The sequence below is a fragment of the Delphinapterus leucas genome, chromosome 1 (assembly GCF_059928025.1).
Source record: "Delphinapterus leucas isolate spDelLeu-1000000601 "Yukka" chromosome 1, BTC_Dleu_Yukka2, whole genome shotgun sequence".
In the NCBI taxonomy this organism is placed as follows: domain Eukaryota; kingdom Metazoa; phylum Chordata; class Mammalia; order Artiodactyla; family Monodontidae; genus Delphinapterus; species Delphinapterus leucas.
In genome coordinates, this window is record NC_143129.1 from 32,637,217 (window position 1) to 32,661,020 (window position 23,804).

At 34.5% G+C, this 23,804-nt stretch overlaps 1 protein-coding gene across 1 annotated transcript in view; it reads right to left on the reverse strand.

Annotated features, from left to right (window-relative positions):
* CATSPERE (catsper channel auxiliary subunit epsilon) overlaps nt 1-23,804 on the reverse strand; it is a 249,588-nt gene that overhangs the window by 158,495 nt on the left and 67,289 nt on the right. Inside the window, exon 8 of the mRNA XM_022579421.2 lies at nt 14,089-14,195. Within this exon, the coding sequence (XP_022435129.2) occupies nt 14,089-14,195 (107 nt within the window). The remainder of the gene's footprint in view (nt 1-14,088; nt 14,196-23,804) is intronic.

The window sequence follows — 23,804 nt, forward strand, 5'->3', positions numbered from 1 at the left end:
TAATCAGCTAAACAATAATAATTAAAAGTTTGAAATATTGCAAGAATTATCAAAATGTGACACAGAGACACAAAGTGAGCAAATGCTGTTGGAAAAAATGGTACTGATATTGACAGATGCAGAGTTGCCAAAAGCCTTCAATTTGTAAAAAACACAATATCTGCAAAGTGCAATAAAGTAAAGCACAATAAAACAAAGTATGCCTGTATGTTTTTCCATCCCTTCACTTTCAGTCTGTGTGTGTTTCTTTAGATCTGAAGTGAGTCTCTGGTAGGCAGCATATATATGGATCTTGCTCTTAAATCCGTTCAGTCACTCCATGTCTTTTGATTGGAGCATTTAGTCCATTTCCGTTTAAAGTAATTGTTGATAGATATGTACTTATGCAATTTTGTTAATTGTTTTCTGGTTATTTTTGTTGTTCTCTGTTCCTTTCTTCTTCTCTTATTCTCTTTCCTTGTATTTTGATGACTTTCTTTAGCACAATAGCTGTATTCCTTTCTCTTTATTTTTTGGGCTCTATTATTGGTTTTTGGTTTGTGGTTACCATGAGATTCTTTTTTTCTTAATTAACTAATTTATTTAATATTTTATTTTTGGCTGCATTGGGTCTTCATTTCTGCACATGGGTTTTCTCTAGTTCCAGTGAGCAGGGGCTACTCTTCATTGCGGTGCATGGGCTTCTCATTGTGGTGGTTTCTCTCGTTGTGGAGCATGCGCTGTAGGTGTGTGGGCTTCAGTAGTTGTGGCTTGGGCTCTAGCGCACAGGTTCAGTAGTTGTGGCACAGGGGCTTAGTTGCTCCATGGCATGTGGGATCTTTCCGGACCAGGGCTGGAACCCATATCCCCTGCATTGGCAGGCGGATTCTTAACCACAGCGCCACCAGGGAAGTCCATACCATGAGGTTCTTATATAACAACCTATGTACATAGCAGTCTATTTTAAGGTGATGCATGCTCTAAAGTGTTTGAGCATGTTCTAAAGGCACTATATTTTTACTCCCCCTCTCAAGGTTTTGTTTTTTACACCATCTTTTTGTTTTGTGTATTCCTTAACTAATTATTGTAGCTATACATGATTTTATTAGTTTTGTCTTTTAACCTTCATACTGGCTTTATAGTTGGTTGATCTATTACCTTTACCATAGTCTTGCCTTTACCAGTGATATGCTTTTCTTTCATAATTTTCGTGTTTCTACTTACAGTTTTTTTTTTTTTTTCTGTTTAAAGAAGTCCTTTTAACATTTCTTGAAAGGTTAGTTTAGTTGCGATTAACTCCTTTAGCTTTTGCTTGTCTGGAAAACTCTTTAGCTCTCATTCAATACTGAATGATAATTTTGTCAGATAGGGTATTCTTGATTGTAAGTTTTTGCCTTTCAGTACTTTGAATATGTTGTGCCACTCCCTTCTGGCCTGTAAAGTTTCTGCTGAAAAGTTAGCTAATATTCTTATGGGGATTTCCTTGCATGTAAGTATTTGTTTTTCTTTTGCTGCATTTAAGATTCTCTCTTCATATTTCACTCTTGGCATTTTAATTATAATGTGTCTTGGTGTGGACCACTTTGTGTTTATCTTGTTTGGGACTCTGTCATTCCTGGGCTTGGATGCTTGTTTCCTTCACCAGGTTAGGATAATTTTCAGCCATTATTTCTTCAAATAGGTTTTCTGCATTTTTTTCCTTTCTCTCTTTTTCTTCTGAGACCCCTAAAATGCAAAGATAACTACAACTCGTTGCCCCTCTAGTCCCTTAAATTATCCTCATTTTGGGGCTTTCTTTTGTCTTTTTCTGTTTTTTTTTTCCAAATTTTAATTAATTTATTTTTAAAAATTTTAATTGAAGTATAGATAATTCACATTATTGTGTGTGTTAGTTTTAGGTGTACAGCACAGTGAATCTGTGCAGCACAAAAGAATCTGAAAAAGGGTATATATATATATATATATATATTATTACAAAATATTGAATATAGTTCCTGGTGTTATACAATAGGTCCTTGTAGGTTACGTATTATATATAATAGTAGTGCGTATATGTTAATCCCAACTTCCTAATTTATCTCCCCCTGCCCCCTTCCCCTTTGGTAACCAAAAGTTTGTTTTCTAAGTCTGTGAGTCTATTTTGTAAATAAATTCATTCGTATCTTTAAAAAACATCCCACACATAAGTGATATCATATTATATTTTTCTTTCTCTGTTGATCTTACTTCAGTTAATATGATAATCTCTAGGTCCATCCATGTTGCTGCAAATGGCATTACTTCATTCTTTTTTAAAGCCAAGTAAAATTCCATTGTATATATATGTCACATCTTCTTTATCCATTCACCTGTAGATGAACATATAGGTTGCTTCCATGTCTTGGCTAAATAGTGCTGCTATGAACATTGAGGTACATGTACCCTTTCAAATTATAGTTTTCTCCAGATGTATACTCAACAGTGGGATTGCAGGATCATACTGTAAGTCTATTTTTAGATTTTTAAGGAACTTCCATACTGTTCTCCATAGTGGCTATACCAATTTATATTCCTACCAACAGTGTAGGAGGGTTCCTTTTTCTCCACACCCTCTACAGCATTTATTATTTGTAGACTTTTTGATGATGGCCATTCTTAGTGGAGTGAAGTGATAACTCATTGTAGTTTTGATTTGCATTTCTCTAATAATTAGCAAGGTTGAGCATCTTTTCATGTGCTTGTCGGCCATCCTTATGTCTTCTTTGGAGAAATGTCTATTTAGATCTTCTGCCCATTTTTTGATTGGGTTGTTTTTGTTTGCTTATTTTGCTTTGTTATTGAGTTGTATGAGCTGCTTGTATATTTTGGAAATAAATCTCTTTTCAGTTGCATCATTTTCTCCCATTCAGTAGGCTGTCCTTTCATTTTGTTTATGGTTTCCTTTGCTGTACAAAAGCTTTTAAGTTTCATTAGGTCCCATTTGTTTATTTTTGCTTTTATTTCCATTACTCTGGGAGATGGACCCCCCCAAAATATTGCTGTGATTTATGTCAAAGAGTGTTCTGCCTATGTTTTCCTCTAGGAGTTTTATAGCATCCAGTCTTATGTTTAGGCCTTTAATCCATTTTGAGTATTTTTGTGTATGGTGTTAGAGAATGTTCTAATTTCATTCTTTTACTTGTAGCTGTCCAGTTTTCACAGCTCCACTTGTTGAAGAGATGGTCTCTTCTACATTGTATATTCTTGCCTCCTTTGTTGTAGATTAATTGACATAGGTGCATGGGTTTATTTCTGGGTTTTCTGTACTTTTCCATTGATCTATATGTCTGTTTTTGTGCCAGTACAATACTGTTTTGATGATTGTAGTTTTGTAGTATAGTCTGAGGTCAGGGAGCCTGATTCCACCAGCTTCATTTTTCTTTTTCAAGATTGCTTCGGCTTTTTGAGGTCTTTTGTGTTTCCATACAAATTTTAAAATTCTTTGTTCTAGTTCTGTAAAAAATGCCATTGGTAATTTGATAGAGATTGCACTGAATCTGTAGATTGCCTTGGGTAGTATAGTCATTTTAACAGTATTGATTCTTCCAATCCAAGAACACGGTATATCTTTCCATTTGTTTGTGTCATCTTTAATTTCTTTCATCAACATCTTATAGTTTTCGGAGTACAGGTCTTTTGCCTCTTTAGGTAGGTTTATTCCTAGGTATTTTATTGTTTTTGATGCAATGGCAAATGGGATTGTTTCCTTAATCTCTCTTACTGAAATTTGTTGTTAGTGTATATAAATGCAACAGATTGCTGTGTATTAATTTTGCATCCTGCAACTTTACTGAATTCATTGATGAGCTCTGGTAGTTTTCTGGTCTTTTTGCTGTATTGATTGGGTAATTTCCACTAGCCTGTCTTCCAGATCCATTTTTCTGTATCATCTAATCTGCTATTGGTTCCCTCTAGTGTATTTTTTATTTTGGTTATTGTATTCTTTAGCTTTGATTCCTTTTAAAATATATTCTATCTCTTTGTTGTAGTTCTCACTGTGTTCCTCCATTCCACTCCTGAGTTTGGTGAGTATTTTTATGACCATTACTTTGAACTCTTTATCTGGATGGTTGCTAATCTGTTTCATTTACTTCTTTTTGTTTCTTTTTTTTTTTTTGAGGTTTTTTCTAATTCTTTCATTTGGAACATATTCTTTTGTCTCATTTTGCCTAACTCTTTGTGTTTGTTTCTGTGTATTAGGTAGATTAGCTACTTTCCCCAGTATTAAAAGAGTGGCTTTATGTAGGAGGTGTCCTGTGTGGTCCAGTAATGTGGTACCCCCTGGTGATAATTAACTCACTATGTTATTATTAATTTAGCTCTAATTAACCCAACTGGATAAAAATATCTATGCAAATATTCTTAATATAAGGAACATAGCTTAAGAAGGAAATGTTTGAAAATATATTTCTCCATGAAAAACATATTTGTAAGTAGGATAATGTGACTTATAGCAGTATAAAGCTAGGCAAAAACTTAACTTCTTACAGCAGAATAGATTTCCCACCTGATAAGTTTTTAAGTTATTTCAACCTTTGTTTTTTGTTTGCAAAATATTCTAAAATTTCAGCTTTGCTCATCTATAATTGACAAATAAAACTGTAAGATATTTAAAGCGTACATCACTTGATATACATACATAATGTGAAAGGATTCCCTCCCACTCAATCTGGTTAATTAACATCCATCATCTCACACATTTATCTTTCTTCCTTTGTTTTTTGGTGAGAACATTTAAGTTCGACTCTCTTAGCAACTTTCAAGTATACAGTGTATCAACTACAGTCACCACGTTTTTCATTAGAGCCTCAGACTTTATTCATCTTATAACTGAAAGTTCATACATTTCTTACCAACCTCTCCCTATTTCCCTCACCCTCCAGCCCTAGTGACCACTGTTTCTCTGAGTTTGACTTTTTTTTTTTTCATATTCCACATATAACTAATACCATGAAGTATCTCTTGTCTTTGTCTGGCTTATTTCACTTAGCATAATGCCCTCAAAGTCCATCCATGTTGCCAAATGACAGGATTTTCTTCTTTATCATGGCTGAATAATATCCCATAATATAGAGATAGTCTACTGTGAACAATGCTGATGTAGACATAGGAATGCAGATATCTCATTATCCTGTTTTCCTTTCCTTTAGAGATATACCCAGAAGTGGGATTGCTTGATCATATGGTACTTCTATTTTTAATTTTTTGAGAAATCTCCATACTGTTTTCCATAAGGCTGTACCAATTTACATTCCCACCAACAGAGCACAAGAGTTCTCTATTCTCCACATCCTTGCCAACACTTGTTAACTCTTGTCTTTTTGATGATGATCACTCTAACAGTTATGAAGTGATGTTTCATTGTGGTTTTGATTTGCATTTCCCTTGTGATTAGTGATGTCAGGCACCTTTTCATATATTTGTTGGCCACTTATATGTCCTCTTTGAGAAAATGACCATTTAGTTACTCTATTTTATATCCGATTTTGGTGTTGTTGTTGCTATTGAGTTGCATGAGTTCTTAATATATTTTGGATATTAACCCCAATCAGATACATGATTTGCAATTAATTGCTCCCATTCGATAGGTTGCCTTTTTATTTGTTGAATTGGCTTTTGGTGTCAGATCCAAAATATCAGTGCCAAGACTGATGTCAAGGAGCTTACCATCTATGTTTTCTTCTATGAGTTTTATGGTTTCAGGTCACACATTTAAGTCTTTAATCTCATTTCAAGTTCATTTTTGTGTATGATGTAGAATAAGTTTCCAGGTTTATTCTTTTGCATGTTGCAGTTTCCCAACACAATTTATTGAAGAGACTATCCTTTCTCCATTGTATATTTTGGGTTCTTTGTCATCAATTAACTGACCATGTATACATGGGTTTATTTCTGGGCTCTTGATTCTGTACCATTAACCTATGTGTTTTTATGCACATACCATACTGTTTTGATTACTACATCTTTGTAATACAGTGTAATATCAGGTAGTGTGATGTTTCCAGCTTTGTTCTTATTTCTCAAGATTATTTGGTTATTTGAGGTCTTTTGCGGTTCCATACAAATTTTAGAATTGTTTGTTCTATTTCTGTAAAAATTGCCAATGGAATCTTGATAGGGATTGCATTGAATCTGTAGATTACTTTGGATGGTATGGACATTTAAACAATATTAGTTCTCTATATGAGCGTGTAATATATTTCCATTTATTTATGTCTTTGATTTTTTTTTCATCAATGTCTCATAGTTTTCAGTGTACAGATCTTTTACCACTTTGGTTAAATTTAATCCTATGTATTTTATTCTTTTGATGAAATTGTAAATGGGATTGTTTTCTGAGTTTCTCTTTCTGATAGTTCATTGTTAGTGTATAGAAATACAACTGGTTTTTGTATATAGATTTTGTATCCTGCAATCTACTGAATTTCTAAATTAGTTCTCATAGTTTTTGGAGGAGTCTTTAGGGTTTTGTATACATAAGATCATGTCATCTATAAAAAGAGACAGTTTTACTTCTTCCTTTCCAATTTAGGTGCCTTTTATTCTATTTTTTGCCTAATTGCTCTGGCTACGACTCCCAGTTCTACGTTGAATGTAAGTGGTGAGAGGGGGTCTCCTTGTCTTGTTCCTGACCTTAGAGAAAAAGTTTCCAGCTTTTCGCCATTGATTATAAGGTTTACTGTGGACTCGTTATATATGGCCTTTATAATACTCACCTTTATTATGTATGTTCCCTCTATACTCACTTTCTTGAGAGTTTTTGTCATGAATTGATGATAAAATTTGCCAAATGATCTTTTTGTATCTATTGAGATAAACATATGATTTTTATCCTGCATTTTGTTAATCTGGTGTATTACACTGATTGATTTGTGTGTGTTGAACCATCCTTGCATCCCTGAAATGAATCCCACTTGATCATGGTGTATGAGCCTTTAAAGGTATTGTTAAATTTGGTTTTCTCGAGAATTTTTACGTTTATATTCATCAGGTATTGGCCTGACGTTTTCTTTTCTTTTAGTGATCTTTTCCGGTTTTGGTATCAGGGTAATTTTAGCCTTGAAAAATGAGTTTGGAAGATTTCCCTCTTCTTCTATTTTTTGGAAGAGTTTGAAAAGGATTGGTAGTAAGTCTTCTTTAAATATTTGGTACAATTCACCACAAAGTATTCTTAAATAAACATACATATACAAATACTTTACATACTTATGCTAGTATTTCTATAGAAAAAATTCTTAGAAGTGGGAATGTTAAGTCATAGGTTACATTTATTTAAAATATACATTCTGCAGCAATCTTCCTCCAAAATATTTTAAACAAGTCTATATTTTTCAACTTACCTGTTTTACCAATTCACACTCCCAATATTTCCCTATGTTCTCCCCAAACCTAATCTCCTTCTCCATCTACTTCTTCACTTCCTCCTCTCCTCTTCAGAAATCTTCTTCCTTCCCTTCCTCCTCCTGCTCACTCTATTACATTTTTCTTCTTATTACCCTTCTTCCTTTGGTCATATCACATTTGTTGGGATTATAAATACAATGTGGGAGAACAAGTAAAAATAGGCATGCTTTTACTTTTCATGATGTAATGAGAATAATTCATGTTTTATCAATTAACTTAGTCTCTGATATGTATATTTGTTTTAAGTTAAGAAAATTTTCTCTTAATTCCAACTTATTAACCATTTATAAAGTCAAAAATGCATGTTAGATTTTATCAAAAACTCTTTTCATACCTATTGTAAACAATTATGTCATTTTTTCCCTTTAATCTATTACTATAATAAATTACATTAATTTCCTAATGTTGAAACATCTTTGCATATGTAACCACACTCTAGAAGTTTTAAAGTTATGTTGAAAAATAAAGTGGTGTTGATTTTAATATAGTAACAATGCATCTATATTAAAAGAAAAATTAACATATTCTTGAGCTCTGTCTGCCCAATTTTTTATATTTGAACTATGCTAGCCTTACATAATGAATTGAAAAGATTTCCATATTCTTAAACATATGTTATATAGTTTGAATAATATAGAGATTATTATTTTATGCCAATAGCCTTAGGAGAATTTGCTCACAAAACCATCTGGGCTTGATGTCTTGAAGAAGGAGATTAATTTTATTACCATTTCAATTTTATATATCTTTAAAAGAAAAAAACTTTCTAAAAAACAAGTGACATGACAGTCATCACATAATATTTTAACAGTAGTTCCTGAATATCTAAATATCCAGACAGTATTTAAGTTAAATATCTTTTAATTTATAGGTTCCTCCACCAACTCTCTCTTTTTTTTTCTTTGTAATTTAGTTTTTGAAGGAATGAGTTTACTGGGTAATATTTTTAAATATAAAACAACAAGGTTGGTCATGTGCATGCCCAAGACTGTGCCTTTTGAGGGATGACCTCAGAGGCTTCATATTGTGGGGGAAATAAACTTCACTAAAATAGTCCAGTCAATCACTAAACAAATAAGCAAGGAAACAAAAAATAACAATCCACTAGAGGGACTAAACAGTAGATTTGAAATGTCAGAAGAAAGAACTACTGAACTTGTAGGATGATTGAGATTATGCAATCCAAAGAAGAAAGAGAGGGAAAAAAAGTAAAGAAAAATGTGTAGAACCTCAGTGAAATGTGTGACATCATTAACTGCATCAACATATATGTAGCTGGAGTGTCAGAAGAAAAGGAGAGAAAAAAATGAGGGAAAAATTTGAACAATAGCTGAAAACTTCCCAAATTTTATGAAAATCAATCTATATATTTAAGGAGCTCAAAAAACTCCAGGTAGGATCAATACAAAGAGATCCACACACTTAACACCATAGCAAAAATGTTGAAAGCCAAAGTAAAGGAAAATCTCAAAAACAGCAGGAGAAAATCAACACATTACAAAGAAGGAACACCCCCTCACCCAACACACACACACACACACACACACACACACACACACACACACCAAATTAAAAGCTGACTTCTTATAAGAAATAATGGAGGGCAGAGGCAGTGGAATCACATATTTAAAGTGTGGAGAGAAAAAAACTCAACAGGAATTCTATATCCAGCAAAACTATTTTTCAAAAATGAAGTAGAAAGTAAGACTTTTCCAGATACACAAAAAGAAGAGAACTTGTCATAGATAATCTGCGTTATAAGAAATACTAAAGGAAGTTCTTCAGGTTGAAAGCAAGACACAGCACACAGTAATTCAAATCCACATTTAAAAAAACACAAAAAACAATGGTAAAGGTAATTATACAATTATAAAAGAGTATAAATGGGGCTTCCCTGGTGGCACAGTGGTTGAGAATACGCCTGTCAGTGCAGGAGACATGGATTCCAGCCCTGCTCTGGGAAGATCCCACATGCTGCAGAGCAACTAAGTCTGTGCACCATAACTACTGAGCCTGCGCTCTAGAGACCACGAGCCACAACTGCTGAGCCCATGCACCACAACTACTGAAGCCCATGCACCTAGAGCCCGTGCTCTGCAATGAGAAGCCACCATGATGAGAAGCCCGCACACCGCAACAAACAGTAGCCCCCACTCGCCGCAACTAGAGAAAGCCATGCACAGCAATGAAGACCCAACGCAGCCAAAAAAAAAAAAAAAAGAATATAAATGTATGTTTCTCCGTTTTTCTCTTAACTGATTTTAAAAGCAATTTTATAAAGCAACATGTGTTTAATTGTATTGTTGGGCTTATAACATAAAAATATAATATATTTGCTAATAATAAGATTATAGAGAGGGATGGGAACACAGCTACATTGGAGAAAGGAAATGACAACATATGATAACTCAAATCCATAGGAACAAATGAAGAAAACCAGATATGGTAAATAAGGAAGTTAATACAAGTTCTATACATGTATATTGGCTCTCCTTTCTTCCCCCAGCTTCTTTAAAAGGTATAAAATTACTCAAGCTAATAGTTACAACAATGTGTCATTGGGTTTAAAGCATATATAGATATAATAATATGCATAACAATAGTGGCAAACAAGGCCAGTTGGGGGAGGAAATAGGAATGTTTTCCTATATCTCACTCGAATTAAGTTAGCATAAATCTGAATTAGATTCTGATAATATATATATATATATATATATATATATATATATATATATAGCCTGCCCTAGATGAAAAACTAAGAAAATATTTCAAACAATATAGTGAAAAAAATTAATGTAATTAAATTGTTACACACTGAAAATAATACTAAAGAAAACAGTAGAGGAGGAATACATAAAAAAAGACATAAGAAACATATTAAATGAAAAGAAGATGACAGACATAAATCCAACTATGTCAGTAATAACCTTAAATGTGAGAGGACTAAGCAGACCAGTGAAATGTCAGAGACTAGGTAACAAAAGAAGATCCAACTATATGCTGCCTATAGGAAATGCATTTTAGATTCTAAAATACAAATAGGTTGGGAAAAAAAGGATGAGAAAAATATATCATGCAAAGGAGTAGATATACTAATATCAGACAAAATACATTTTAAAACAAAATTAAAAGTTCCAAAAATAAAGAGGGGCATTTTATAATGTTGAATGGTCTGTCCGTCAGGGAAGTATAACGATTATAAATGTATTCATCTGACAACAGAGACATAAAATACATGACGCAAAACCTGACAGAAAAAAGGGAGAAAGAAATAATTCAACAATAATAGTTGTAGACTTTGTTATACCACTTTCAATAATGGGTAAAACAACAAGCAGAAGATCAACAAGGAAACAGAAGACATGAATAACACTATAAGCCAGCTAGACCTAACAGACGTCTATAGAACACTCCACCCAACAACAGAAAACTACAAATTCTTCATAAGTGTACATGGAAAGTTCTCCAGGACAGACCACATGTAAGGCCATAAAATAAACCTCAATATATTTAAAAGGATTGAAATCATATAAAGTATTTTCTCTGACCACAAAGAAGTGAAATGAGATACCATATGACCCAGAAATTTCACTCTTAGGTATATATGCAAGAGAAATGAAAAATGTCCACACAAAACTTGTATATAAATGTTCATAGCAGCACTATTCATAATAGACCCAAAGCGGAAGCAACCAAAATGTTCAGAAACTAAAGAATGAATAAATGAAATGTTGGTATACTTATATAATGGAATATTACTTGGCAATAAAAAGAAATGAAATACATTTGGCCTTTGCACAATGCAGGGGTCAGGGTGCTGCCTCCCCTACCACCCACCTCCTCCAACAGTCAAAAGTCTGTGTATAACTTTACAGTTGGCTCTCCATACACTTAGTTCCACATCCGTGGATTCAACCAACTGTAGATTGTGTAGTACTGTAGTACATATGTATTGAAAAAAAAAGATCTGTGTATAAGTGGACCTGTGTAGTTTAAACCCTTGTTGTTCAAGGGTCAACTGTACTGATATATGCTACAACATGGATGAACCTTAAAAACATTATGCTAACAGAAAGAAGCCAGTCACAAAAGAACATATATTGTATGATCCTTTTGATATGAAACAATACAGAATAAGCAAACCACAAGACAGAAAATAGATTAGCGGTGTTAAGGGCTGGGGGAGGAGGGAATGGGGTTTCTTTTTGGGTTGATAAAGATGTTCTAGAATTAGAGAGTGGTTGCACAACTCTGCGAATATCCTAAAAATCATTGAATTGTACACTTTAAAAGGGTGAATTGTGTAGTATATGAATTATATCTCAATAAAGCCATTAAAAATAGAGAAGAAACAAATGTTACCAATAACCTTCCTACCTACCTGCTAAATGAGACAAGGCCTTTGGCTTGGTTTTATAGCAACTGCTTCTCCTCCCTCCCTAACACCCAAAGTTTTGTAAGATCAGCAGGAATTTCAGCTCAAGATTAATATTTTCTCTCTCTAAATGGCACCTTCTACTTTAACCATGAATTGAACTTCTTTGCATCTCCTAGAATGCATCTGCTTTCTTAGGTCTCTGTTTGAAGGCCCTCTTATGTGTTGCCCTGCTCTTTGAAAGCTTCCTCCAATTGGCTCACTTTTATTTCTTTTCAATAGTGCAGATGTCACCTCTTTAGGAACGCCCTTTCTGAGGCTTAGTTAGTGCACCCTCGAAGCCTTAGTTGCTGTACCATCTATATATTTCACTTCACCCTGGGCTCACTTCTATCATAGCATCTATTTGTTTACTTGTCTCCCCCACTAAACTATAACGTCAATGACTGCAAGTATTGTATCTTTTAGTTATAAGCACCTTGCCCTGTGCCTAGGTGCTCAATAGATTAAGAAAGCCTGTCTAGCCGTATGTAAATCAATGAAGTTAAAACAAATCCTCACACCATACATAAAAATAAACTCAAAATGGCTTGAAGACTTAAATATAAGATATGACATCATAAAACTCTTAGATGAGAACATAGGCAAAACATTCTCTGACATAAATTGTACCAATGTTTTCTTAGGTTAGTTTCCCAAGGTAATAGAAATAAAAGCAAAAATAAACAAATGGGACCTAATCAAACTTACAAGCTTTTGTATAGTAAAGGAAACCATAAACAAAATGAAAAGACAACTTACGGACTGGGAGAAAATATTTGCAAATGATGTGACTTACAAGGGATCAATATGCAAAATATACAAACAGCTCATATAACTCAATACCAAAAAAAAAAAAAAACAATTGAAAAATGGTCAGAAGATCTAAATAAACATTTCTCCAAGGAAGATATACAGATGGCCAATAAGCCCATGAAAACATGCTCATCATCACTAATCATTAGAGAAATGCAAATCAAAACTATAATGAGGTACCACCTCACACCAGTCAGAATGGCCATCATTAAAAAGTCTACAAATAATAAATGCTGGAGAGGGTGTGGAGAAAAGGGAACCTTCCTGCACTGTTGGTGGGAATGTAAATTGGTGCAGCCACTATGGAAAGCAGTATGGAGGTTCCTCAGAAAACTAAAAATAGAGTTGCCATATGACACTGCAATCCTACTGCTGGGCATATATCTGGACAAAACTATAATTTGAAAAGATTCATGCACCCCAATGTTCATTGCAGCATTATTTATAATAGCCAAGACACCGAAAAAACCTAAGTGTCCATTGACAGATGAATGGATAAGAAGATGTTGTATTTATAAACAATGAAATATTACACAGCCATAAAAAAGAATGAAACAATGCCATTTGCAGCTACATGGATGGACATAGAGATTATCATACTAAGTGAAGGAAATCAGAAAGAGAAAGACAAATACCATATGATATCACTTATATGTGGAATCTAAAATATGACACAAATGAACTTATCTACAAAACAGAAACAGAGTCACAGACATAGAGAACAGACTTGTGGTTGCCAAGGGAGAGGGGGAGTGGGGGAGGGATGAATTGGGAGATTGGGATTAGCATATGCAAACTATTATATATATGATGGATAAAAAACAAGGTCCTGCTGTGTAGCACAGGGAACTATATTCAATATCCTGTGATAAACCATAATGGAAAAGGATATAAAAAAGAATGTATATATGTATATGTATAACTGAATCACTTTGCTATATGTAGAAATTAGCACAACATTGTAAATCAACTATACTTCAATAAAATAAATTTTTAAAAAATGTTTGTCTAAACCCCATGATCACCTACTAACTTTAACAGTAACAGATTTTACTTCTCAGGGGTGTGTGCGTGTGTGTGTGAGAGCACATAAACCCGTGCACTGATGGTGGTAATGATTGTGATATCAGTCATATCACTGTGGCTCACCTTAAAGAACGAGCAGGAAACATTTTGAGATATTGCTAGGATTTGCCACCATCCTGAATGAGACTCTTGCATTGACCTTTAGCTATTAATACAAATTGTGAAACTATTGGAGTGTGACTGGTATTTTCTGAGTTGGTAACTAGTTCTGATTATCACAATTTTAATGTGTTGAAAGAAGCTACTTGGAAATTACATATAAGATACTCCATGAAATTCCACTAGGGTTTTTAAATTTCTTGAAGTTTCTGATAATTACTTTACTTAATTTTAAACATAAATATTATGTCTGAAATTTAAAAATTAAATACCCATTCTTCATTTTTCTATGTGGAAAATAAACTTTTCTCCTCAGAACTGTATATATGGCAGGCTTCTGTCCCAAAGTGGCCAGCTGTTTGCTAAGTATTATGGAATTCTGTAAAAAAAAAAATTTCCTCTTTTTAATCTTTTCAGAGCCAAAATTATTCGGAAATTACATCATGATATACTGAATTTATTATTTTGGTTAACACATTGTTTATATTTATAAATTTACCACATTTTCAAGACTCAGCTTTGGTTTTTTTCCTACTATATAGCCTCCTCCCTATTAGAACCTTATGAATGATAAATGTCATAATTTCCAACATGTTGAAAACACTATGCACAATCAGAATCCTGAATAAACTGATATTATGGAGGCTGTTAAATAAATACACTTAGTTTTAAAATTTTATTTATTTATTTTCTTTTAACATCTTTATTGGAGTATAACTGCTTTACATTGTTGTGTTAGTTGCTGCTGTATAACAAAGTGAATCAGCTATATGTATGCATACATCCCCATATACCCTCTCTCTTGCATCTCCCTCCTACACTCCCTTTCCTACCCCTCTAGGCGGTCACAAAGCACCGAGCTGATCTCCGTGTGCTATGCAGCTGCTTCCCACTAGCTCTCTATTTTACAGTTGGTAGTGTATATATGTCAATGCTGTTCTCTCACTTTGCCCAGCTTACACGTCCCCCTCTCCATGTCCTCAAGTCCATTCTCTACTTCTGCATCTTTATTCCTGTCCAGCCCCTACGTTCATCAGAACATTTTTTTCTTTTACATTCCATATATATGTGTTAGCATATGGTATCTCTTTTTCTCTTTCTGACTTACTTTACTCTGTATGTACATATACAAATAACTCAATTTCGTTTCTTTTTATGGCTGAGTAATATTCCATTGTATATATGTGCCACGTCTTCTTTATCCATTCATCTGTCGATGGACACTTAGGTTGCTTCCATGTCCTGGTTATTGCAAATAGTTCTACAATGAACATTGTGGTACATGATTTTTTTTTGAATTACGGTTTTCTCAGGGTATATGCCCAGAAGTGGGATTGCTGGGTCATATGGTAGTTATATTTTTAGTTTTTTAAGGAACCTCCACACTGTCCTCCATAGTGGCTGTATCAATTTACATTCCCACCAACAGTGCAAGAGGGTTCCCTTTTCTCCACACCCTCTCCAGCATTTATTGTTTGTAGATTTTTTGATGATGGCCAATCTGACTGGTGTGAGGTGATACCTCATTGCAGTTTTGATTTGAATTTCTCTAATGATTAGTGATGTTGAACATCCTTTCATGTGTTTGTTGACAATCTGTATATCTTCTTTGGAGAAATGTCTATTTGGGTCTTCTGCCCATTTTTGGATTGGGTTGTTGGTTTTTTTTAATATTGAGCAGCATGAGCTGCTTGTATATTTTGGAGATTAATTCTTTGTCAGTTGCTTCATTTGCAAATATTTTCTCCCATTATGAGGGTTGTCTTTTCATCTTGTTTATGGTTTCCCTTGCTGTGCAAAAGCTTTTAAGGTTCAGTAGGTCCCATTTGTTTATTTTTGTTTTTATTTCCATTTTTCTAAGAGGTGGGTCAAACAGGATCTTGCTGTGATTAATGTCATAGAGTGTTCTGACTATGTTTTCCACTAAGAGTTTACTAGTGTCTGGCCTTATATTTAGGGCTTGAGTCCATTTTGAGTTTATTTTTGTGTATGGTGTTAGGGAGTGTTCCAATTTCATTCTTTTACATGTAGCTGTCCAGTTTTCCCAGCATCACTTATTGAAGAGGCTGTCTTTGCTCCATTCTATATTCTTGCCTTCTTTATCAAAGATAAGGTGCCCATTTGTGCGTGGGTTTATCTCTGGGCTTTTTATTCTGTTCCATTGATCTATATTTCTCTTTTTGTGCCAGTACCACACTTTCTTGATTACTGTAGCTTTGTAGTATAGTCTGAAGTCAGGGAGCCAGATTCCTCCAGCTCCATTTTTATTTCTCAAGATTGTTTTGGCTCTTGGGGGTCTTTTGTGTTTCCATACAAATTGTGAAATTTTTTGTTCTAGCTCTGTGAAAAATGCCATAGGTAATTTGATGGGTGTTGCAATGAATCTGTATATTGTTTTGGGTAGTATAGTCATTTTCACAATGTTGATTCTTCCAATCCAAGAACATGGTATATCTCTCCATCTGTTTGTATCATATTTAATTTCTTTCACCAGTGCCTTATGTATCATATTTAATTTCTTTCATCAGTGTCTTATAATTTTCTGTATAGAGGTCTTTTGTCTCCTTAGGTAGGTGTCCTCCTAGGTATATTATTCTTTTTGTTGCAATGGTAAATGGGAGTGTTTCCTTAATTTCTGTTTCAGATTTTCATCATTAGTGTATAGGAATGCAAGAGATTTCTGTGCATTAATTTTGTATCCTGCTGCTTTACCAGATTCATTGATGAGCTCTAGTAGTTTTCTGGCAGCATCTTTAGGATTCTCTATGTATAGTATCATGTCATCTGCAAACACTGACAGTTTTACTTCTTTTCTGATTTGGATTCCTTTTATTTCTTTTTCTTCTCTGATTGCTGTGGCTAAAACTTCCAAAACTATGTTGAATAATAGGGGTGAGAGTGGGCAACTTTGTCTTCCTCCTGATCTTAGTGGAAATGGTTTCAGTTTTTCACCATTGAGAATGATGTTGGCTGTGGGTTTGTCATATATGGCCTTTATTATGTTGAGGTAAGTTCCCTTTATGGCTACTTTCTGGAGAGTTTTTATCATAAATGGCTGTTGAATTTCATCAAAAGCTTTTTCTGCATCTATTGAGATGATCATATGGCTTTTCTCCTTCAGTTTGTTAATATGGTTTATCACATTGATTATTTTGCGTATATTGAAGAATACTTGCATTCTTGGGATAAACCCCATTTGATCATGGTGTATGATCCTTTTAATGTGCTGTTGGATTCTGTTTGCTAGTATTTTGTTGAGGGTTTTGCATCTATGTTCATCAGTGATATTGGCCTGTACTTTTCCTTTTTTGTGACATCTTTGTCTGGTTATGATATCAGGGTGATGGTGGCCTCATAGAATGAGTTTCGGAGTGTTCCTCCCTCTGCTATATTTTGGAAGAGTTTGAGAAGGATAGGTGTTAGCTCTTCTCTAAACGTTTGATAGAATTCACCTGTGAATCCATCTGGTCCTGGGCTTTTGTTTGTTGGAAGATTTTTAATCACAGTTCCAATTTCAGTGCTTGTGATTGGTCTGTTTATATTTTCTATTTCTTCCTGGTTCAGTCTCGGAAGGTTATGCTTTTCTAAGAATGTGTCCACTTCTTTCAGGCTGTCCATTTCATTGGCATATAGTTGCTTGTAGTAATCTCTCATGATCCTTTGTATTTCTCCAGTGTCAGTTGTTAGTTCTTCTTTTTCATTTCTAATTCTGTTGATTTGAATCTTCTCCCTTTTTTTCTTGGTGAGTCTGGCTAATGGTTTACCAATTTTGTTTATCTTCTCAAAGAACCAGCTTTTAATTTTATTGATCTTTGCTATCATTCCCTTCATTTCTTTTTCATTTATTTCTGACCTGATCTTTATGATTTCTTTCCTTCTGCTAACTGTTTTTTTGTTCTCCTTTCTCTAAGTGCTTTAGGCGTAAAGTTAGGTTGTTTATTTGAGATTTCTCGTTTCTTGAGATAGGAATGTATTGCTATAAACTTCCCTCGTAGAACTGCTTTTGCTGCATTCTTTAGGTTTTGGGTCATTGTGTTTCATTGCCATTTGTTTCTAGGTATTTTTTGATTCCCTCTTTGATTTCTTCAGTGATCTCTTGGTCATTTAATAGCATATTATTTAGCCTCCATGTGTTTGTATTTATTACAGCTTTTTTCCTGTGATATGTAGTCTCATAGTGTTGTGGTTGAAAAAGATACTTGATACGATTTCAATTTTCCTCAAGTAACTGAGGCTTGATTTGTGACCCAAGATATGATCTATCCTGGAGAATGTTCCATGAGTACTTGAGAAGAAAGTGTATTCTGTTGTTTTTGGATGGAATGTCCTATAAATATCAATTAAGTCCATCTTGTTTAATGTATCATTTAAAGCTTGTGTTTCCTTATTTATTTTCATTTTGGTTGATCTGTCCATTGGTGAAAGTGGAGTGTTAAAGTCCCCTACTATTATTGTGTTACTGTCGATTTCCCCTTTCATGGCTGTTAGCATTTGCCTTATGTATTGAGGTGCTCCTATTTTGGAATTCCTCATTGCTGCAGGAATTGTTATATCTTCTTCTTGGACTGACCACTTGATCATTATCTATTGTCCTCCTTTGTCTCTTGCAATAGACTTTATTTTAAAGTGTATTTTGTCTGATATCAGTGTTGCTACTCCAGCTTTCTTTTGATTTCCATTTGCATGGAATATCTTTTTCCATCACCTCACTTTCAGTCTGTATGTGTTTCTAGGTCTGAAGTGGGTCTCTTGTAGACAGCATATATATGGGTCTTGTTTTTGTATCCATTCAGCCAGTCGATGTCTTTTGGTTGGATAATTTAATCCACTTACATTTAAGGTCGATATCAATATGTGTGTTCCCATTACCATTTTCTTAATTGTTTTGCGTTTGTTATTGTAGATCTTTTACTTCTCTTCTGTTTCCTGCCTAGGGATGTTCCTTTCGCATTTTTTGTAAAGCTGGTTTGGTGGTGATGAATTCTCTTAGCTTTTGCTTGTCTGTAAAGGTTTTAATTTCTCCATCGATTCTGAGTGAGATCCTTGCTGGGTAGAGTAATCTTGGTTGAAGAGTTTCCCTTTCATCACTTTAAATATGTCCTGCCACTCCCTTCTGGTTTGCAGAGCTTCTGCTGAAAGATCAGCTGTTAACCTTATGGGTATTCCCTTGTATGTTATTTGTTGCTTTTCCGTTGCTGCTTTTAATACTTTTTCTTTATATTTAAATTTTGATAGTTTGATTAATATGTGTCTTGGAATGTTTCTCCTTGGATTTACCTTGTATGGGACTCTCTGTGCTTCCTTGACTTGGTTGACTATTTACTTTCCCATGTTAGGGAAGTTTTCAACTATAATCTCTTCTAATATTTGCTCAGACCATTTCTTGTTCTCTTCTTCTTCTGGGACCCCTATAATTCGAATGTTGTGTGTTTAATGTTTTCCAAGATGTCTGTGGGACTGTCCTCAATTCTTTTCATTTTTTTTCTTTATTCTGCTCTGTGATAGTTATTCCCACTATTTTATCTTCCAGGCTCACTTATCCGTTCTTCTGCCTCAGTTATTCTGCTATTGATTCCTTCTGGAGGATTTTAAATTTCATTTATTGTTGTTCATCATTGTTTGCTCTGTAGTTCTTCTAGGTCTTTGTTAAATGTTTCTTGTATTTTCTCCATTCTATTTCCAATTTTTCGATCATCTTTACTATCTCTACTCTGAATCTTTTTTCAGGTAGACTGCCTATTTCCTCTTCATTTGTTTGGCCTGGTGGGTTTTTACCTTGCTCCTTCATCTGCTGCATATTTCTCTGTCTTCTCATTTTGTTTAACTTACTGTGTTTGGGGTCTCCTTTTCGCAGGCTGTAGGTTCGTAGTACCCTTTGTTTTTGGTGTCTGCCCCCAGTGGGTAAGGTTGGTTCTGTGGGTTGTGCAGGCTTCCTGGTGGAGGCGACTGGTGCCTGTATTCTGGTGGAGGAGGCTGGATCTTGTCTTTCTGGTGGGCAGTATCACGTCCAGTGGTGTGCATTGGGACATCTGTAAACTTATTATGGTTTTAGGCAGCCTCTCTCCTAATGGGTGGGGTTGTGTTCCTGTCTTCTCAGTTGTTGGTCATGGGGTGTCCAGCACTGGACCTTGCTGGTCTTTGAGTGGAGCTGGGTCTTAGCGTTGAGACACAGATGTCTGGGAGAGCTCTTGCTGATTGATATTACATGGTGCTGGGAGGTCTCTGGTGGTCCAATGTCCTGAACTTGGCTCTTCCACCTCAGAGGCTCAGCCCTGACACCCAGCTGGAACACCAAGTCTCTGTCAGCCACATGGCTTTTAGGAAGTCTGAGGTTTTCTGCCAGTGTTCAGTCGGTGTTCTGTAGGAGTTGTTCCACATGTAGATGTATTTCTGATGTATTTGTGGGGAGGAAGGTGAGCTCCACGTCTACTCCTTCGCCATCTTGAAGGTCCTCAATACCCTTAGTTTTAATGTCAATGAAATACAAAATGGAGTTTCTAAAACTAATCTGTTGGAATTATTTCTATATGAGCTTGACTTCAAAACAACATACCCTTCAAGGCATATTTCAAATATATGTGGAGGCTCTAGGATAAATTCTGTTAGTATAAATATAGATCTGACATTCTCCGTTTTACTCATGACATTTAAGGTGACGTTGAATTGACTGGGATTATTCCTAATAAAGTCTTTTTAGAATAGAGGCAACAGTTTCATTATGGGGAATCCCTAGAATAAAAAAATCAGATAAATGAGGGCCAGTCTAGAGTCCTCCAATAATGCTCCTGTTTAATTTCCTAGAAATATGTCAACCACCCACAAAGGAACATTTGAGATTGCTGTAATGATTACCAGTAAGTGTGTATTTATTGGGACTGCGGGATTGCCTAATAGGAGGATTTAACCTATATTTTGAGAGTAGTAATGGAGGTCAGGGAAGGCTTCCTTGAAGAATACAAGTTTAATGATTTTGATAGAGAAAAATAGATTTGCCTGGTAAATACTTGATAAATAATAGATCATTTAAATTTTGTTTCTAAAAATCTTATTCACTATTCAGAATTTTAAATACAACTATCCTTCATATACCTGCAAAGGAAAAGACTAAATGGAGCATTCTTAATGTAGCAAAGAATAAGATGGAAATAAAATACAACAAGCAACCTATACAGCAAGATGATAGAAAAAAGGATAGACTAAGATAAAGTTAAGATAATTATGTCAACAAACTTAAGAACATATGTTTCTCCATTAATACGGTAATTCACGGTCATTAAAGATGGTTTTATAAATATAGAAAAAAATTACCACAAAGAAATCATCAAAAGTATAAAAAACATATTTAGGATATTTTCTTAGGATTTACCAAATGTAGGTTACTGTTATGTATTCATGTTATATTACCTGAAGTCTATATATCATTTAAAATGACATTTTAAATGACAGCATAATATACCATTTTAAATGACAGCATAATACTCCATTGAGTGAGTTATCATTACTTACTTAACACTCCCCTATTGGACATTTAGGTAGCTTTATTTTTTCACTTTTGTAAATATTATTGCCATGGACATTATCAGATACAGTCTTTTCTACATTAGCACTATTTCTTTTGCTTAAATTCTTGAAAATGTGATTACTGGATCAAAAGTTATGAACACTTTAATAATTCTTGATATGAATTGAGCAAAATGATTTCTAAAAGGAATATGCCTATTTATTTTATTACTATTAGTTATCATTAGCAGATTTCACTATCTAGTGCCCAACTTCTTATACTTTTTAGAAAAGTATTCTAGTTGTAACATCAATATATGTTTATTCATGCTGCTAAATTTAATAAATATCTTTTTGTTTCTTAATTGATTTTTCAGCAGCATTTGAATCATTAGGCTAATTTCTCCTTTTCAGGGAGTGTTTCTCTCTTGACTTACAAGCACTTCAAACCAGTATGTCCAAAACTGAACTACTGCCTCGAGGGTCTGCTTCCCAAACCAGCATTTATAAATATTTGTTGAATAAATAGAGAAGAAAATAATCTCACCACCCAGAGGAGAGTAAAGCTCTCTCACAATTTGCATGGAATCTATTTTCATCCCTTCACTTTTCTCCTATGTGTGTCTTTAAATGTAAAGTGAGTTGCTTGTTGACAGCATATTGCTGGATGTTTTTTAAAAAATCCATTCAGTCGTTCTATGCCTTTTGATTGGGGGTTTAATCCATTTGAATTTAAGTACTTATTGATAAATAAGGTCTTAATATTGCCATTTTGTTAATTTTTTGGTCTGACTTGCAGTTGTGTTATTCTTCTCTTTCCCTATTGCTGTTTTCCTTGTTATTTGATGATTTCTGTAGTGCTTTTCTTTGATTTCTTCTCTTTATCTTTTGTAATAATATATCTGATAGAAACTATATACTAGTTTTTTGTAACTTGAGGCTTACATAAAATATCTTATAGTTAAAACTATTTTAAGTTGATAGCAACTTCAATCACATAAATAAACTACACTTTTACTACTTGCCCTCTTTGTGTTTGTGTAGTCAGAGCTTTTTTGTGTGTTATGCATCTATTAACAAATTTTTGTCTTTTAACTTTTATATGAGGGTTAAAAGTGATGCATGCACCACCATTACAGTGTTATATTGTTCTGTATTTGCCTATAAAATTACCCTTACCAGTGATAGATCACATGTGAGGTCATAAAATAATTTTTAAGTCTTAAAAATTTAAGAAGATTGAAATCATTCTGGGGGCTTCCCTGGTGGCACAGTGGTTGAGAATCTGCCTGCCAATGCATGGGACACGGGTTTGGGCCCTGGTCTGGGAAGATCCTACATGCCGTGGAGCAACTAGGCCCGTGAGCCACAACTACTGAGCCTGCGCATCTGGAGCCTGTGCTCCACAACAAGAGAGGCTGCAATAGTGAGAGGCCCACACACCATGATGAAGAGTGGCCCCCGCTTGCCGCAATGAGATAAAGCCCTCGCACAGAAATGAAGACTCAACACAGCCAAAAATAAATAAATAAAAGTCCAAATTTATTTTTAAAAAAAATCATTCCAAGTATCTTTTCCAACCACAATTGAATGAAACTAGAAATCAGTAATAGTTAGAAAATATGAAGAATCACAAATACATGCAAATTAAACTGCACAATCTTGAACAATAATTGGGTCAAAGAGGAAATCAAAGGAAATTTTTAAAATACCTCAAGACAAATGAAAACATAAACACAACATAACAGAATTTATGGGATGTATCAAAATCAAGACTAAAAGGGAAGCAATAATTGCCTACATTAAAAAAAAAAGATCTCAAACAAACAACCTAACTTTACACCTCAAATAACTAAAGAGAAGCAAACTAAGCCTAAAGTGAGCAGAAGGAAAGAAATAATAAAGATCAGAGCAGAAACAAATCAAGTAGGGAATAGAAAAAGAATAGAAAAAAAATCCACAAAACTAAGAAATGGCTTTTTGAAAAAATAAACAAAATTGACACATTCTTAACTAGGCTAAGAAAAAAGACAAAAGTCTCAAATAAATAAAATAAAAAATGAAAAAGGAGACATTACAACTGATACCACACAAATGCAAAGGCTCATAAGAGAAAAATGTGAGCAATTACATACCAAAAAATTGTATAACCTAGAAGAAATGTACAAATTCCTACAAACATACAACCGACTAAGAATGAATCCTGAAAAAATAGAAAATGTGAACAGACTAATAATGAGTAAGAAGACCTAATCAGTAAGCAAAAATCTCCCAATAAAAACAACAACAGGGCTTCCCTGGTGGCGCAGTGGTTGAGAGTCCACCTGTCGATGCAGGGAACACAGGTTCGTGCCCCGGTCTGGGAGGATTCCACATGCCATGGAACAGCTGGGCCCGTGAGCCATGGCCACTGAGCCTGCGTGTCCGGAGCCTGTGCTCTGCAACGGGAGAGGCCACAGCAGTGAGAGGCCCACGTACTGCAAAAAAA